Source organism: Bactrocera neohumeralis, chromosome 5 (assembly GCF_024586455.1).
Source record: "Bactrocera neohumeralis isolate Rockhampton chromosome 5, APGP_CSIRO_Bneo_wtdbg2-racon-allhic-juicebox.fasta_v2, whole genome shotgun sequence".
Classification (NCBI taxonomy): Eukaryota; Metazoa; Arthropoda; class Insecta; order Diptera; family Tephritidae; genus Bactrocera; species Bactrocera neohumeralis.
In genome coordinates this window covers 41,581,528-41,601,043 of record NC_065922.1, presented here as the reverse complement: position 1 = coordinate 41,601,043, position 19,516 = coordinate 41,581,528, and the positions used below count along the sequence as shown (strand labels likewise).

Below are 19,516 nucleotides of genomic sequence, written 5' to 3'. Positions count from 1 at the left end.
TGCACTTGTACATAAGCGCGCCTGTACGTTTGTATGCATGTAGATGAGTATGTCTAAATATTCGTTTTCTTGACCGGTCTTGCCTTTGTTAGCTTGACATACTTTCACCTCATTTTATTTCATTTTATTTTCGTAGACGTCCTTGTTAAAACGAAGAGTACGCGTGTCTTAAGTAACTATAGTACACTCAAACTTATATGTATATGTATATGTACCTACAATAGCTTAATGTTGCTCGCGTATTCGCACACATACATACTTAAGTATATGCAAATACAAGCAAACATTCCCGGTTGGTTAGTGAGTTGGTATCGCTTGCATCAACTTCCAGAAGCCGAGGCAGCAAAACGTGCTCTTAGCAATTTTGTAATTCAATTATTTGTTTAATTGGGTCGATTGAAATTAATTTAATTAAAACTGGGTTTTAGAAAAATGTGGAAAAACAACCGTAATTAATTTGCTAATATGTGGTTACAAATTTGTGTTCGGTCTGCCCGTAAGGCATAGCAAGAATATAGTAAACTAATTGGGGAGCATTTTATTATCGATTTAATCGTGCTCTAATTCCCGTTATGTTACCTAACGGTTACAAATAAAACTATTTGAGGCAGATGTAGAGTTACATATAACAAAATTATTAAATTGATGAGAAGAATTGATTTCTTGTGATCTTCATCAGACCGCGATATTACTACAAATATGTGCCACATAAACTAAAGGCCGTTAATGGTAAATTTAATAACTCAGTCGACAATTAAACTTGAAAGCGAGTTCGTTACGGGGACTCAGAGTGATAAAAGCCAGGGCGTGAGACCATTTACCGCCCAAGGCAAATACCCAATTCTACCCCCATTTTTAGACCATTTTGTCTTAAAAATAAGTTTATAACTGTTAAAAATTATTCACAACACTTATATGTATTCCAAAAATCTAACGTGATTATTAAGAACAAGTTAAAATGGGCTAAGTTCAATTTCAATTAGCCAAAACTGTTCAAGCTCTTAGATACCGAATATTTGTATCTATAGTTGACTTTTGACCGAAATATTCCTGATAATGGTATGTCTGGTTGTCACCCAATATGTAAGTAATCTCTATGAAATTGAAGTGGCTTGTTTTACTCATTAGTGGATGGAGTCATGTGTAGAATTTCACCTAAGTGAGGAAAGTTCTCTGCGCTACAGAAACGATTATTTTACATATGACTCAAACAACTCACGACTTTCGTGAATTTACATTTTTCTTCCGGTCTTAGACCAAGTATTCTCTGGGTAGCCAAAAAACATCCATTTGAAGGCGAGCTAAAGTGAAAAGGCCACACATTCCCTTGTCAGGGTTGTACGCTGGGCTTGGACCCGCCACGTAAAATACCCCAGCAATGAAAATAAGAAAATAGCCTCGAATAAGAGACCTCCCTTTTGATGACGATCCCTGCATACGTGTATCCTTAACACGATTAAGGGCATGCACCTGGAATGTCCGGTCCTTTAATTGGGAAGGTGCCGCTGCCCAGCTGCCTCGTAAGAGTAAAGGTTAACATCATCGCCGTCCAAAAAATGCGACTAGGTCTTGCTGGTATTAACTACAGCGGCCATACAAAGGAGCGCAAGTTCAGTGTGAGATTTGTAGTGCGAGAGAGCCTCCGTCAGTGATTCCTGACATTCACCCCGATGGATGAACTTCTAGCTACAATTCGCATCAAAGCGAAGTTCCATTAAACAAAACCTATAAAGTGCCATAACTAAGATAAAGAACCAAATTAAATCACAGGGGACATCTGTGGGCTAAAAATTTTGAAAAAGTGGGCTTGGCCCCGCTCTATAATTGGTGTAATGTAAATATCTCCCAAACCATTTAAGCTACAAAAACCCAATTTGCTCAAGACAAATCCGTTAAGCACCCCTATCGACACTGTAAAAATGGATAAAATCGGAGGATAACCCCGTCCACTCGCCTACCTTTCTAGCATCCCCAGGTATTTCCCTGGGTTTGATTTTTTTAAAATGCAATTTTTTATCAGCACGCGAAATTCCTGTTCAACAATTTCTACACATTAACAAAAGTGGCTTCACCCAAAATGATATAATTCACAAACTAATGATCCGTGACCTGTCAGATTTGAACACATGCTTTTCGAATATATAAGGACTAACTGAGAATGATATGGATTTAATATAGTGCCATCTATGGGCGTTTTTCAATTGCTCTTTCAATGAGATTCAGTCACTACTTCTCCTAGCATAAAAATTTCAAACTCTTGGTTGACTTTATACTGTATGTAGTGGGCAAAATATAACTACACCATAGTTTTGTGCCGAAAATGTTGAGAGAAATCGGCAAATGAATTACCTCAGCCCCATATACTAAACGCAATGATTATCGTTATTCCAGTCTCGTTGACTTTATGCCAAATAAATCGAACATAGTTTAAAGTATTTTTAAAATTTGGTGCAAGTATTTTCTTGGGTTTAACATACCAAATTTCCGATAGGTTTTATAACGTTTATATCAGTTAATGTGTGAAATGTCATTAAGTGAAAATGATATTTGAAATACTATCACTCATATGAAATAATTTCTTACTTCTTCCTTTGCACGCCTTTTGAGCGTATATTGTTCGGCTGCGCCCATACATCTTAACTTATTTATATTTATCCCACTTAAATGGTTTATATTTACAAATAATATTTATTTATTTACATATACCAACCCAATTCAAAATCTTACTCACAAAACATACTATTTTTTCGTAATTTGCTCAGTTATGTAAATAAATATGTCAGAAAAAACTTGTTAAGTAAATAATGTGTATTATAACCCTAAGTAAATACCTTAGCGAATATAGTAGTAGGCAAATATGAGCTTAGAACCCATTGCGAGTAACTTAAATATTTGCGTATTTCAATAAACAGTTATTATTATATTCAAATATCAACAGATGTGGTTACGCACTACTGCGATCAGAAAGCATGATGAAAGTGACTTTTAAAACTCCCGGACTTCAGAAAGTCATGTATTTTTTAAATTTTTTTTCTTGATTGGTGGGACTGTTGGTAACATTTGCCAAGCGCTCTGGACGAGCACCACGTTCAAAAAATCAGAGATTTGATGCTTCAAAATCGTCGTTTGACAATAAGAGACCCTGCTGATATTGTTGTCTTTGCGACTTCTGGCTATTCATAAAACCCAAAAAGCCAATACAAAGATGATTTTGGAATTTGAAAAATAAATAAAGAATTTACATTTTATAAACAAAATCGCATTGCTTTTTTGATCACAGTAGTATAATCAATGCCGGTGATATGGAAATGTGTACATGCATACAGAGTTGAACCCTTTCTAAACTAGGTAGTATCGATATGTTTCTCAAAACATTCTAGTTAATCATTTTTAAAAAATGTTAGCAAATAAATCATATATTATTTTTCGACTCAAAAATGGATATATACATTACAGTCTCAGCAATTTGTTGTTAATACTTCTTCATAATATATTATTTGAAAACCACGATCGTCGACTCATAAGACTTATGGATATATACATATTTACATACAGTCTCATGTGCCTTTGTAATTAGTTGTTATTATTTGTACAGTTCTCTAACGACCATAATGATGATAACAACTATTTATTGAAAACCACAAAGTTGCTAGTATGAATGGCACTCCTTTTCGAAATCCCGATATCTATCGGATAACATTTCTTTGCCAGTAGCGTTAAGATAATTGTACCCACAAAATTTATTTAATGATTTGCGTTAAATACAAACAAACCACTATAATTAAGGTAAGTCAATGAAGGTTTTCAAATCAAATTGTAGATTTCCAGTGGCAGAATGGTGAGTCTGTGCCCAGTAACAGATGGTGTCAACATTGAAACATATCCCTCGTTACAGAAATATATGTGCTACCTGCATGTGCATGTATTGGAAGAGTTCGGCAGTGTTACATAGCACTAAAAACAAACAACAACAAACTAAATATGTGATGTGAAAAGTAAACACATCAGTTTGCGTAAATAAATGGTGAGTGATAGTGGTGTATATTAGACGATATGTAAACGTAGTGACGCACAGTGTTTACCTTCCAGGTATTTGGTGGGAAAGCATACAGTAAGCATGGACTTTAATAAAAATTGATAGCTAATTTAATTTGAAGACGCTTTATTCAAGAAAGTTCTTGTCTTTTTACCATACTAACGGTTGATACTAGTTGCCTTCCAGTCGCTATATCTCTCTGTTCGATATCTTTGAGCGTTATGCTTTTGTCAAAAAGGTTTAAATAGAAACGCAATATAATATAAACGTTAAAGGGTTATATAAAGTTAGAATTTTCAAAAAATCGGTTTTATTTTATTCCCTTAATATATAAATACACAGAAAATTTCATATCGTTCCGGTCAATGTTATCGAAGTTACACGCAAATTTGAAAAGCCGCTTCAGAGTGCTTGGAAGTAAAAGGCCAAGCTTTAAACACTTTTTTCTCAAATTGGTGTTTTCAAAGTCGGTTACCAACATTATTTGAAAAAAGCTAAACCGTTTAATCTCAAATTTTAACATGAGCTTCTTAAATATAGTTTTTAGTAATTAATCGAAGAATTTTTCTCACCGATATATGAAACGATAGATCGGCAGTACACAAAATTCCTATCGGTACTCGATAGAAGAGACGGTAAGAATATGATGGGAATACACAAACTGGGTACTGTCTGATGGCAACACACAACAGCAGCATGGGGCTGGCAGATCGATAAGACTGAAGGAGATGTCGAGAACAGGGCAGCAGGGAAACAATGGATGTCCACTTGTCCCGCATTGGCAAGACTACGCTGTAAGCATCTGGGGGTATGATTGTCTGGAGAAGGCATCGATATCGATAAACACGTTTTCATCGAATTGGTGTTTTCAAAGTCGGTAAACAACATGACTTTAAAGCGGCTATTTTAACATGAGCTTCCTAAATATATTTTTTAATAATTAATCGAAGATTTTTTCTCACCGATAAATATTTTTTTTCAAAACAAATTAAGGCCGAAATTTTGGTCAAACATCGATTTTGTTTTTTCGACATTTAGTGAAAAAAGGTATTTTGTTATTCCTTCGATTAATTACTAGATTTAACATTACTTTAAGGAAATCTGTTTGGTTTTATAATTACAGAGCATCCAGTTCAGAGATGTAGTGGTCAACACGAAATGTCTGTTTTGAGAGGAGATCCCGGAGATTAGCTGTAGTTCCTTTCCAAGTAAATATTTTTACTAATACTAGGTCTAAAAATACAGTTAAAAGATACCATAATATGTGTATAAATCTTGGATCAATAAATTCAAAAGTTTTCTCAGAAAAAATTATGGAAAGATCTCTTTTTTTGTAGACTTCTAACTGCATATAAGTTGATTTGGTATAAGAGAGTACGGAGATACCGTACAATACAGCAGATGAAGTTCGTCCCGTATTATTTTTAGGGATATATATAATCCTTATTAAACAAAATTTGTTTATCTTCTCTTAGATTGAGCAATGGTTTCTTTTTAAAAAGAGAACCCACGTTTAGATGTCACGTATTTTCTTCCTCTTCCTGGCTCTCCAATGTTTTGTATCGATATTTTCTTTTCCTATGAATTCCCTAATGAATTTCACATCTTTTTTTTATTTTATGCTTTATTCTAGTTAACAGATGTTATTTTTGGCGAATTCTTTATGAGAAACTCTAATACCGTTTATTTCTTCAGGCGCCAATTTTATCAAACTCCTAACACTGGGTAAAATTCGCTTCCAAATGGGGCACTTTAAACTAATAATCCAATTTTAGATTATGCCTGCTAATCGAAACACTGTGTGTTGGCGGATTTTGTTGTTCAGCCGGGTGAAGGTAACAATGCACTTAAAATAAGTGTTAAGACCACTGATGGCATCGAATTCGTGTTTGGTTAAGCTTTTATTTCGCCTAGCCATGCGCACATATCCGCATGCTTTTAGCTTCGTCTGATTTGGTGTTTTGCATTTTGAGGTCACTGTCACACGGCGCTAATCCAACGCCATTCGTATAGGTATACGAGTAAACCGCAAAGATGACTCGCCTGAATTATTAAAAGTTTTCGGTTCAGCAATGTTTGTGATGAAGCAGTGCATTAGAACTTAAGCCTAAGCTCGGTTCTCGCCTAAGCCCGTGATTTCAATTTTCTTCGATGAGATTTAAGTACACGCCTGCACTGCATCAGTGCCGCAATATTTGCATCTTTCGACAAAAGTAAACAAAATTATACTAATTAGAATATCTGCCACATTCCACGCTGCAACGGGAGTGCTCAATATTGATGAGCATCTCAAACTGCGCATCTCCCTGTTTATGTATACATATTGTATGTATGTGCAAATATAATTGATTTGATTTGTACGCGCAGGTTGCGTATACGCTCTGTTGGCCGCCCATTTGCCATTGTCGCCAGCGCATTTGTTTTCAAATTGCAATGTGCGGAGGTTTTTATATGCGTCCAGCAGTTTGCGCTGAAATTGAATTAGCAGTTGTCAATATGCAAATTGAGTGGCGATAATTTCAGGTCGCAGTCAGATCGCAAATAATACCCGCATTGCAGTTACAGAAACACAATGTGGCTGCTCGTTTTCATGGCACGAATGGGTGCATGAGATGGATATTTTCACGCCACTTTGCGTTGCCTTGTCCTGAGCTAATTTTCATATGCCTCCCTCATGCAAATGCAATCACGAATTCGACGCACGGAGTGAGTTGTTGCTTCAACTATTAATCTTCCAAAAGGATTAAAGAATAAAAGCAAAGTAATACATAAGCAGTTTTATGAATATATTACAAGCGGCATACTAATATTGAAGTAAAATAATTAATCGCGATTATCAACGTAAAACTGAAACTATCCGGCATCGAACTGTGACCTCAGAGTTCTCAAACATTTAACCATTTCTAAATGCAAAATAATATTTATTCATTCAACCTGCAACTGGGTTCGCATCATTCGGGTAACAGATCACAAAGTCAATGCCGGAAATGAGCTGCCAGACGACATAGAACATTTAACTGTGGCTTTCAGGTCGATAAGGTCCAAACACTGCTTCGCAATTGAATTCAACGCAGGAGACATTTGCATAATATGAACTTCTTCATAGAAAGTAGTAAAATCTTCCGATAGCCTTGAATTTATAAGAGTATTGGGGCTGGACGAAAGCCCAGAGCAGCGCAGGTCGCCGTGCAAATCTCAATTAAATTTTCTAAGCTGCCGAAAATTTCCATTGCTTTCTTCTTACAAAATAATCCCATTGAATTATATTTTTCTAGGGAAACTAGGGAAAACTGTAAGCTCAAATTGTTGGGACTACGACTTATGACCACCAGGTCTGGAGTTAAACCCAGAGAAAATGGATCTTTTTGTGTTCACAAGAAAGCACAAAATTCCTCTATGGAGGTTCCTTTAGATAAATTGGACACAACTCTCTCTCAAGGGTCGCTCCAAGTACTTAGGGATAGACAGCCAACTGCAGTGCAAGCACAACGTGGAAAGAAGAGTGAGAAAAGTTAGCAATACTTTATATGCGTGCAGGCAGATTCTCGGCACAACCTGGGGGTTCTCTCCCTCTCTCATGCACTGGTGCTACACAGCTACTGTAAAACCAATGCGAAGTGCAATAGTATGGTGGAAAGGCGTACGAAAATTCTCTTATCGGAAGCCAATGGAAAGGGTTCAGAGGCCCGCTGAGCTGTGCATAACGGGAGCTTTAAGAACAACGCCAACAATGGCTCTTGAACTGGTACTATACCTGCTACCTAAGTATAAACCTCTTCGCTGAAAACTAGCGGAACGAATACCCTACAAGGCAAGTTGGGCAAGCACGGGCTCCATGATCCCACTTTTCAACTGAGAAAGAAGGTTCAAAGCTTCGCGCAACACTCTAAACATCTATACGTTTGGCTCGAAAATGGACGATGGAATTAGTGCGGGAATATACTGTCCAGCGTTAGGCTTAAGGCAACATTTTAAGTTGCCAGACCACTGCAGTATATTACAAACTCAGGTCTTTGATATTGCAGAAGCCGCGGAGCTGGCCTCTAATTTCAGGCAATTCCAGAGTCGGCATCAAAGTAGACAGCCAAGCAGCAATTAAGACAGTAACGTCGTACCGTATATCGACCAGAAGTGACTTGGAAAGCAGGGCAGCAGTGGAAAGTCTTGCAAGAAGTAAGTTACTTATCTTCTACTGGTTTCCAGGCCACAAAGGCATCGAGGGCAATCAAATAGTGGACGAGATACCAGCCGCAAACGTGATCAACATTGGGAAACCCATGCATTGTCTAAACGATGATCTCGGCAAAAGCATGGTGAAGAAAAGCAAAACCCGATGGAACGAGCTACCTGATTGTAAAACTGCAAAGGTCATGTGCAAAAGGTAGCTCGTAAACAAAACTCTTATTGGCACTCGATAGAAAAGACTGTAGGAACATGATAGGGATATTAACTGGGCACTGTCTGGTGCCAACACACGCCCGCAGGTTGGGGATAGTAGATCTTTTAAACTACAGGAAATGTCCAGAGCAGGTCACTAGGGAAACAATGGAGTATCTCTTGTGCACTTGTTGCGCATTGGCAGGACTACGCTGTAAGCATCTGCGGTCCCCACGGTATGATACACTGGAGGAGGTTCCGATAATAAGGCCGCAGAGTCTGTTGAAATTCACGTCAAGCACAGGCATCCTAAAAGATGACTACTCCTCTTAGACCTAGCAACCGAACTCCAGCTGGTTTCGCAAGGGTCCAAAACTGATTCATGCGTGGCTTATTGGCCTAACAGATTAACTTAACCTAACCTATCAATATTTTAACGTGTCATCAGCTTTTTGTTATTCTGTGGCAAACTGGAAGCTTCATAACGCAGGTCTTTCCCCACACGTGTGGTGAATAACGAAACGCTAATTGCTTAATTTAATGGATTCTTCTAGATTGTGGGATTTTTAATTTATTTCAGTGTTTTTTGCAATCAAATTTGTAATTAAAAAAAAATTGACAAATCTAAACATGATCGGGCCAGGCACTGGAAACATTCTCCAAAGTCGCCTTAACAAATGCAGGAATAAAAAAGTATGTAAAGCAAATGTTTCATTTCATCAATTGTCAATCTTGACAAATTAGCAAGATGTTGAGTTTGTCAAGTGCAAAGAATATCGGTTTAAGAAGAATTGCAAAGTTATTTTGTTAAAAGATTTTAAGAGAGAGAGCAGATACTATTTGCACCACAGATTGTAAGATCTCTTAAGCGTTGGGAATCAAACTGGCTTAATATATTCTTTGTTTATTATTAAGAACGCTCTATGGCAGAACTGCGTCGAATAAGGTATGAGATTTTATATAAAAGTGGATTTTTAAATAATCCATCAATACTTTATAAATTCATAGTTAAGGATACAGAGTGGACGATGGAAGCCGAGACGAGCGCAAAGCTGATTTCGATCAGTGCTGACACATTTTAGGTACCGCCGAGTACGCGGGTCGGCGCCCAATAAGGCTTCCAAACCATTTTCTCGCCTTGATCAGATTTACGAGTACGCTCGGCTTCGGTCAGCTTCCACTCTACACTGCCTGTACGATTTCGTATGAAAAAGTACGCCCACAGTTTTGACGTTTATTTCTCGCATCCGTCAGCTTTGCGGCTCGGCTTTCAGCGTCCACTCTACAGGTACCCTACATGAGTTATTATTCTTTATGTCGTTATTTAACCATTTAATTTTCATCAATTGGTTTACCAAAATGCAGTTTTACCTACGAACACTTTGCACTTTATGCCTTTTCGAATATTACCATTTTGCAGGCGTTTGCAGCACCAACTCATCTAGGTATCGCTACATCCACGTTTGGTTTTCGTAAGCTTTTTGGAACAGCAAAATAAATATAATAATATGTACAGTAGCGCTTCCGATGTGCGAACTTTCGAACTAAGGAATGAGTACCCTATGGAGCGGAAAGAAAAAGCAGGGCGCTCATGGTTACCGGCTGTTTGAAATAAAAAGCGCCAACCTCTATTCAAAGCGAGAGAATTGTTAACTGTACTGAGTCGCCGCCACAATGGCAGTTAGTCAACAAAAAAACTGTACTTATTGCATAAATCTTTAACTGTATTCTTACGTTGTGTCCCGTTTTTTTTTTACTTTTTACACTGGCAAATAAATTCACACGCTTGCCGTAATAAATTCCTTTAAATCGGCGAACTTTGCAGCTGCAAAAGCTAACAAAGCCATTCAAAAATTTATAGCTACACCATAAATGCTCACATTTGTAAAACGAAAACGCGCCAAATACACACACGCACATATTTTTGGCACTTTCTTCTCGCAACCTTGGCCATTGTGAGCACTTTTCCAAAGTGTAAGTGTTTACAAGTGTGTGCGCAGGCTGGCGGACGTGTAAGACGAGGGAGTGTAAAATTCACAAAGAGTTTCACCAAAAATCCACTGAAAATGCACGGTTTGCAACTACCGTTTTGCTTGTGTACTATATATGTGATATTGTTTGCACTTTGCATGTATGTATGTATATGTATATGGATTTGCATGAGACTCACCATTTGCATAGGCAGCGAAATCCACACCATCGTCGCCGGCAACGATACTGCTGACACCGCCGACGTTGGACTCAATGGCGCTGAGGTGGCGGCTCGTAGCGCGGCTCCCGGAATCAGCCTGTGTGGGTGAGTTTTTGTTGCTGCTACTGCTACCGTTATCGCCATGGCGCCTCAACAGCTGGGCTGTGGGTACAAATGCGGATGGTAGGGAATCGGTGAGCGCCTTTGACAACGCCCGTGTTGCCGGTGTTGTCGCCTCGATAGCTGTTGCAGCGCAGGCGACATGTTGGATTAATAAGGCAACCGCCACAAGATTAAACATCCATGTGCAGCTGCTGATGGTGTTGTTGCTCTTGCCACCGTTGGTGCACCGTCTGGTTTTGTTTGTGTTGTATTTGCAGTTTTTGTCGCACATTGTACATCTCAATGCTGTACAGCAGCGCTTCGAAAATGCGTTGGTGAAAATTAAAGGAAATAACGAACAATAACAATAACACAAGTATTTTTTCACTGGCAATTGTGGTTTATGCAGCAAAAGCTCCCACCGCGTTTTATTGCTTAACTTATTTCGTGTTCACTATGAAAAAAATTAATGAAAATGAAAAAATCAACGAAAATGAAAAAATTGCGTTAAGTTCAATATTACAATGCTTTGGAGGACTCGAACGTGTTTTCGACGATTACGTGGATCGCGGCGCTCACTGTTTTGTGTCTGTAAATGCGTGGGAACGTACAACTCACTTCACAAAACAGCTTTCATTGTTAAATTTTCATCAGCAGATGTTTTTAAATTAACGCATGTCAAAACTTTGGCGCCTGCATTGGGTGGCCCTTACTCCCTATGCGTTTTTGGTATCCGCGATAATTACATACATAACCGAATAAAATTGTCTCTACCTTGCACTGTTTGATTTTTGTAAGCAGCTATTTTGTCACTCAGATATTTCAATATAAATTACATATGTAAGAAGTTTACTTGTTTACTGCATATTTACCCAAAAAACTTTACTGATTTACGCGGTAAACATTGACTGATTCTGCTTTGTCAGCGTCCTACCCATTTTGGATTAAGACCATGTAGGAAATAATTCAGGTCTGAAAAGCGCTCGAAGACTAGTTATAGCCGATAAAAGCAGTTGGCTTTTAGAATATACTTTACCACCTACTTTATATTTTCCCTTGTTTTAATATCTAAACTCTAAATTATTGTTCCTTAAGGAGGAGCCTGCTTTAGAGGCTTCAAAAAATCGATTTTTTTGAGGATTTTTTTGGGAGGGAAAGAATTAATTGATTAAAGCGAAATTTATAGGGTTTATAGCTATATATTTAGACATCATACACAAATTTTTTGGATACGAAATCTTTAATATTCTGCCTTTGGTAAGCAATTGCCCGATGCATCTCGCATGTGCATTTGTCGGACGGCGGGCAGGAAGCAGGTCGCAATTTCTATTGGAAACGAAAAATTAAAGAGAATTCATATTTTTTAATAATTTATTTTCTAGTTAAACTAAAAAAATTCCAAAAATAAGTGTAATATTTTACAAATTTTTAAAAAAATTTAAAAAAAGTGGTTTTTGACCAAAGAAATTTAACTTTATGTTGTTTAAAAATATGTTCAAACTAGACTTTTCTTAGTTTTTTTTAGTTTAAATAGAAGATAATTTAATGCCAAAGATAATAAATTTTGCCCCATTTCCATACGACGTTTAGGTTTTTTTTACAAGCTGCCCGCCAATTATGAAAAATCGTAAAAATGAAAAACCGACAAATCGCGCGTCAAAGTTTTCGCTTTCTGCCCAATCGCTCATACATACTATATCTGCTAGACGTTCGGTCACTATTTCCCTTCTAGCTTCGACAATATTTTAAATTCCCATCTAAAACTTTGAGAACACATTCTTAGATTATTTTTAAAGAAATTCAAGCAAAAAAAATCGATTTTTTGAAGCTTCTAAAGCAGGCTCCCCCCTTAAAGACCGTTTTTAGATTTGGTTTTATAAATATCAGTTTAATATTCCAGATTCCGTTGAAAATCAGAGTATCCTTTTTCAAACGTTTATTTGATCATTTGGAAGTTTGTTTACTACGTGGGCTGAAAAATCATTGTCCTAAAATTTGGCATAGCTCTGATTTAGTTCTCCAATCGATAGCTGATATTACGAGCTACCTCCACTTCGTTAAGCGTTGGAAAGCAGTGAATCGCACAAACTATACCAGCTTTTTAAACAATTTGGCAGCAAATGAGCTGTAACCCTACGCTTTCATGTCCTCTGCGGCATGCACAACTGTGTTGCATTTCTCTCTTTGATAGAGAAATTATTCTATTCGCCATAAGAAGTATTTTGGCAACCTCTTAGTTTCAAGCCTTACGTTTTCTTTAAACAATGATAAAACTGGTGTAAAATGTGTGAAACGAAATATTGTTATTGGTAGCATTGAAAATAGCGATTTTGCCACTTTAATGACGTATCTATATACCATCTTATATCAATTCGGCTTGGTAACTTTGTTGTTGCCTTTACATGGAAACTTTTGACAAGCGGTCTACGCGCAAGAAAGCGAGCAGAGAACTGGCGAATCGAACACTGCTATTGTTTATTGTTTGTTTCACCTACTCCAAGATAGGTAGGATAAATTTTCGGACACTTTGGTTAACTGTAGTCGAGCAACAATCACTCAGCGCACTACTAGTGATGGTAACTAACTCACTCAATTTCTTTTCATTCACTAATTTTCAGGATGAGCTCTGTCGTTACATCCCTTTGTGTTCTTCCTAACTAGAGGGCAGCGTTAAGTTATTGCTTTGTGTCCTCCAAGACAAGAATAGACATTTATTTTATTAATGGAGATCGAGACATTTTAGCAAGCTAAATAATTTTGAGTCTTTTTATAATAATACTCTGTGAACAAAGAGTTAGGTGAGGTTGTGATCGTGTTAACAAAGAATGTTATTTAAGCGTTATGCGTCGTCTGAAAAGGCCGCTATTTTGGGCGAATTCTATTTTTTCGGAAAACTCAAAAGGCCTGCCGCAGTTATGGGGGCTTTCTGGTTATTCAGAAAACTCAGAAGGCTAATGCGGGGACACGGTTTTGACATTATTGAGGAGATAAAAACTGAATGGTAGAACGTACTGTTGACTATACCGCAAAATTATTCCGACTGTTTCGAGAACGGGAAAACATGTTGGTTTATCGGACGGTTATTACTTTGAAGAAGTAGAAATGGATTTGGAAGAAGATATATGTATGTACATATAAAGAATTCACATTTTATAAACAAATTCACTTTACTTTTTGAACACAGTAATATATAAGAAAATTAAACACACTTTGCATTAAGTAATGTTTACAAAAATCAGCGGTGCATTCTAGCCAACTTTCTGTTACCCATCACTAGCAAATGGAAATGACTTAATTTTGGTATATATTAATCATTTTATAGTTATTGGTATGCTCCAAAACACCAGATATATGCATTAATAAATAGAGAAAACCATAGTCGGTAAGATAACTAATCAGCTGTTTAAGCTATGTGTAACAGCTATTTGCGGTTAATTTATTTGGCAGTCGATATAATGTTTGCTTAAGTATATAATTGCGATTTGACAAATTGTCAACAATGAAAGTATTTGGAGGGAAACAGTCTTGCTTAATAATAACACCATAAAATACACCATGGTGTTTCTCTTTAAACTTGTTATTGACACTGTTATTTTTCCCTTTATACTGCTGTTTTTCCCTTTTTCTAACAACAAATCTTTAATTCAGTTGAGCATTGCTTATATTAAAGCTAATTTTTTCGCGCGCATTTTATTATGCCCACTGCGTCTGTTGGTATGCCGCGCAATTTCCATGTGTTGCACGCCCATATTCCCCAGACGCTCGTTAGCACAGAGCTTGCAAACGCGTTTCTATTTTATTGACTAGACAGACGAAGCGAGACGTAGGCAGAAATCAGGATAACACCGTCAAACAATTCCATGCGACACTGTTTGTATTTTACATGATTTTATCTCTGTTATCAGTGGAACATGTATTTTTTTATAATGGATTTGTTTGAAATTTGTCCCCACTACTTTAATCTGCTACAAATTTAGCGAAATTTCATTATTTTTTGCTTTCACTTTCCTTGTATTTAAGAACTGTTTGCAGCACTCTTCGAGAGACGTCCCTTGGGGACTTAACGCCACTGCTTATGCCTTGCAGCTTCTTTCGTTTCCGCTTTGTCTGCTTGTCTGTTTCATTTCCTTAGCTGTCTGCATTATAAAGCCCTGGAGCGCTTTCGACTTCACAGTGGCTTTGTAACCTCCCGCCCAGCAGGACAATGGCGGAAGTATTTAAATTCAATTTATTTACGCATTTAATCTCACACCAATACACACATGCATTTTATAGCCGGTGAACCGTCAAAGGTAAAGCAACAATTTGTACAGCCTTGTTTATATTGTACATACACTCACTTGTAAGCTTAAACACAAACTTCTTCATACACAGCACGCGTCATCCGACACAATGAGTATGTACCCAGACACCGTTATATATATGTAGCTGTGAATAATGTATATTGGCGCGTATAAATTCATAAATGCAATTTATAAATTGACCATTCGGTAAATGCCTAAGCCACTTTCTCGGAATATATGTGATCTGCACGCCGGCACGTTTGGAGTATAACTGACTGAATTTATGTCCTCGTGCAGTCTAATAAGGACGAATGCAATGTTGCTTTCGTGGCACTTCGTTGGTCGTCATTGTTCGCCAAGCTCTTCTGCGTTGATAACATACCTGCCGCTGAGCTTCTTATTTGTTGAAAAATGTCAACAGAGAGCAGAAATACCGCCAAAAATTTCTGAATGAATTTCCAAGGCATGCGCAGCAGTGATTCATTCCTGGTTTATGTGCCAACCTCCAATGCTTTTCAACTCTACATATGGCTGCAGTCGCTATTTGTTGCTCTATCAACATGCATTTGTCGGGAAGATTTCAAATAACTCCTAAGCAATTCAATTAATACAGTGTTCACGTGCTCGCTATATACAGAGACATATTGTTTGTTTGAGATATAATAACAAGACCACAGGTCGTGATAGAAGTCTCTGCTGGTACCTTTTCGGAACTTTTGCGATACGCTAGCAGTGTCTTACGAAAGATTTAAACCAATTTCAGTCAACTTAAGACCAGTGTTGCAAATAAAGACTGAAAATTCTTATTAAAATAATATTTTATTTAACCCCAAATGAAGGAATGAAATTAAAAAAATGCTGAATTTTTAAATTAATTCCATAAATTTTAATATTTTTTTTATTTGGTAACCCCGAAAATCTTCTTTGAAATTTATTTATGATCTGAAATATCGGATTTAAGAAATGTTAATAACAAGGTTATAACTAAAAATTAAAAATCCTACCATTTTGATTATTTGTTGAAAAGAAAAGCTGTGTTTTAAGGGATCGTCTTGGTGTAAAATTTTCGAAAAATCGATTTTTTTTGCTGAATTATCGGATAGTATACGCTGTAGTAAACATTCTCTCAATTTCTTGTAGAAAGGGAACAGAGTGATAGCGACTCCAATCTTTAAATGCGTTTTTCTCAGAATGTTGTTTTTCAAAACGGTTTCCACTCTCAAAGGAAGAGTTTTGAAGATATCTACTTCCAATTTGTAGAGAACATTTTTAACGTTATCCTCTATCGCGCTTTGGAAGCTCAATTTCAATTTAAATTTCTATCAAATCAATTTTCGGAATTAAAAATAAAATTTCTCCAAAGTCGGAATTAAAAATTTAAAAAATTTCAAGATTTTTGATCGAAAAATTCACACTAAGATAAGCATTACAGAGTGTACATATTCGAAATTTCGTCCCAGTTGGAGGCCCAGACAGATAACATGAAAAGCCCAGAGCGCACGTAGTACACTCGATAGAATCTTGTGTAATTGGCAAGCAAGTTGGCCTCACGATTGTTGTCCCATTTGTTGGATCGCAGCATGTCTGATTTTGCTACAAAAATTTTAAGTCCATATTGGGCGCATAATGAGCTTAATGATCAATACTTTAAAACCAATGAACACAGTGCCACTTTGCAGCGCTAGATATACTGAAAACTCTACGAAGAACTGTATATGAGTTCGAGTTGTCTTTATACCCTATTCAACAAGCAATATGTTACATAGATATTTCAAAGAATTCAGCCAAATATATGATATTTATTATGGTGCAATATGGCTTATAGTATGTTACTAACAACAACATTCTAATGATGCTAGTGCAACCTCGTTTAGAACATAACATTCAAGAAATTATTCCCGACTGTACATGCATTAAATTACGACTCCCATTGAGAGTAAAAAAAGAATTAAGCAGCAAACTTCGTTAAAGGTAGATATCAATATTACAAACTCAATTTCCACTAAGAAGAAAAAGTCACACGGCACCATGCCTGGCGAATATGGACGCTGTGGCATCGTTACAGTAGCGTTTTTGGCCAATAATTCACGAACATGCGAGGGAGTGTGAGCTTTCACCACACTAAAATCGCCAAACTCATAAAAACAAGTCTAAGCTTAGCGGCTGCCACAGAAAAAAGGAGCAATGGGGCATATAAGTAAATTTTGGCAATTGGACTCCCAAATAGAATATACAATGTCTATTAATATGATTCACCTAATATTTATGACACTAATCCTGCACTCTTTTAAGGAGGAGATAAAAATTTTGAAAAATCATTTTTTTTTTTTTCATAAAATGTTAGTATGGTTCTTTAAGCACATGAAACAAAATTTTGGAAAGTGATTTCAATTATTTCGTTGCATTGGCAGCTAATGACTAGTTTTTCACATACTTACATAGATGTAGTCAATATCAATCAACCTGAGCAGCTGTGTTTAATGTCCGTATATCTGTCGAATTCACGACGAACATGTAAATTTATTTAAACCTGCTATACACCTACAAAACCCTGATACACTTGCTTGGCCAAGTAGATCGACAACCACAAAACAGTTGCTTTACCTAATAGGGTTAAAATAATTATTTCATCTAGGTTCATCTAAGCAAGAATTCATGAAAAATATATCTTATGGCACACTACATGCATTTCAGAGTGGATATCGATAAATATCTTTAAAACTAGAGACTCGAGCCCTCAATGCCATCAATTAAACATTCGGCTTCAAATTGCACTAGTAAAGCTTTTTTGAAAAGAAGTTTAGTTTAGAATATTTAATAGCGGCTGATCCAAGTATAAGAACTATTTTTAATAGCCTTTTTTTGACAGATCACGCGTGAGTCGTATCAAGCCGTTAAAATATTTTTATTCAGCATTGTTTGGCATTTCATCATGGAAAGACTTACGCCTGAACACCGTTTAAAAATCGTTCAACTGTATTATAAAAATTCACGTTCTGTAAAGAAAGTGTGCGCGCTTCGCTCAACTTATGGTCAACAGGATCAGCCTACTGGGCGTACTAAACGCACCACCATCACCCAGCTTGAAACCCAGCATGAAACCCAGCATTCATTATTGGATAATATTCCACCGAATAGACTACGTCCAGCACGTAGTGAAGAAAATACAGCAGCTGTAGCTAAGAGTGTACACGAAGAGAATGGAGAGTCGATTCGGCATTGTTCGCAGCAACTTGAACTGACATATGGAACGACTTGGCGCATTTTATGTCGAAATCTTAAGTTGAAAGCGTACAAAATACAGCTTGTGCAAGAACTGAAGCCGCTCGACCTTCTCAAGCGACAGCGCTTCGCTCTATAGGTTCTTGAAAAGTTCTAAGAGGATCCGACGTTTTCGAGCCAAATTATGTTTTTTCTCTGTGGGGATATGTCAAATCTGAAGTCTATACGAACAACAGCGCTTCGAGTCAGGCCTTGGAGCGATACATCACGCGTGGACTCAACGGAAGGACCATCTGAGACGTAGCCACGGCCAACATTTGAAAGAGATAATCTTCAAGGTATAAATGCCAAAGAATGTTCTTATGATGACAATGAATGACAATAAGCATTCGCCATTAAATTTGAAGTTTATGCGCTTCTTCTTGAAAAAAGTATTAAACCTCGAAATCGATCACCCTTTAGTTGTGTGCAACAAAATCGTGGTTTAAATTCTCTTCACTGAGTTATTTATCAAAAACATAAGTGGATAAAGAAAATATTTGGAACTCTCCTTTTATTTCATCACCTTTTTGGACAGATAGTTAAATAATTCAGCTGTAAGTATGACATAGTATATACACATCGTAAGTATTTTATTGTAATTACAAATTGTAAAATTTCACATGACTAATTTATTATTTTCTTGAATTACAAAAAAACAATTAATAGTCTTCTCACATGCATACCTATGCGCATATTATAAATTGTTGCGGTATGTATTGCCAGCATTTATAGACTTAAACGCCACCAGGAGATGTGTTATCATTAACCATCCCTATTAATTATTACAGGTCTAATGCGTCGTATACATCTTTTATGGCGTTGAACTATAACTGTATGCCTTGTCCGCAGTAAGCGCAGCGCTCTTGTCCTTACTTTCAATGATTTCCTTAGTTTTACATTATTTTCCCTACATATTCTTAGCCTTCTTCTTAGACGTCTTATTTTCTTTCTTAATTCTTTAATCAGTTCAGTTTTCGCTGCGGTGCTGGAGCTGGAACTGTCAGTTTCAGTATCAGTTGCGGTAGTCGTAGAAGTGTCACTATCGTCCTCAGTAGTAGTGGTAGTATCACTGGTAGCAGAATCGCATTTTTCCATTTGCAGCAACAGTACAAATGATATAAACACAATACACGCAACCGTAATGCACCTCATTTTGCTTAACTCGATCAATTGCTGAATCCAAGATTTTAAATATAGCACTTCGCTTGCACAGTCTATTTATACAGAATATAGACCAAAGCAAGCACTCTAGAACGCACCAAA

The 19,516-nt window shown here is 36.9% G+C and overlaps 1 protein-coding gene and 1 long non-coding RNA gene across 6 annotated transcripts in view; one reads left to right on the top strand and one right to left on the bottom strand.

Moving 5' to 3' along the window:
* Positions 1-15,242, bottom strand: part of LOC126759960 (uncharacterized) — a 410,786-nt gene extending 395,544 nt beyond the window's left edge. For 2 of the 4 annotated variants that reach the window (XR_007667129.1, XM_050475239.1), the window contains exons 1-2: positions 15,047-15,242; positions 10,584-11,160 (exon numbers count right to left, since the gene is read on the bottom strand). Coding sequence is in view for 3 of the 4 variants with exons in the window: in XM_050475239.1 (XP_050331196.1) it covers positions 10,584-10,998 (415 nt within the window). In the remaining variant the exon portion in view is untranslated. Of the gene's footprint in view, positions 1-10,583; positions 11,161-14,968 lie in introns of all 4 variants that reach the window. The other 2 variants (XM_050475240.1, XM_050475241.1) reach the window with 2 other exon arrangements.
* Positions 15,243-15,544: 302 nt separating this feature from the next.
* The window catches only part of LOC126760001 (uncharacterized), a 33,479-nt gene continuing 29,507 nt past the window's right edge, over positions 15,545-19,516 (top strand). The window contains exons 1-2 of one of the 2 annotated variants that reach the window (XR_007667132.1): positions 15,545-17,186; positions 17,859-18,834. This is a non-coding gene — a long non-coding RNA (uncharacterized LOC126760001). Of the gene's footprint in view, positions 18,835-19,516 lie in introns of both variants that reach the window. The other variant, XR_007667131.1, reaches the window with a different exon arrangement.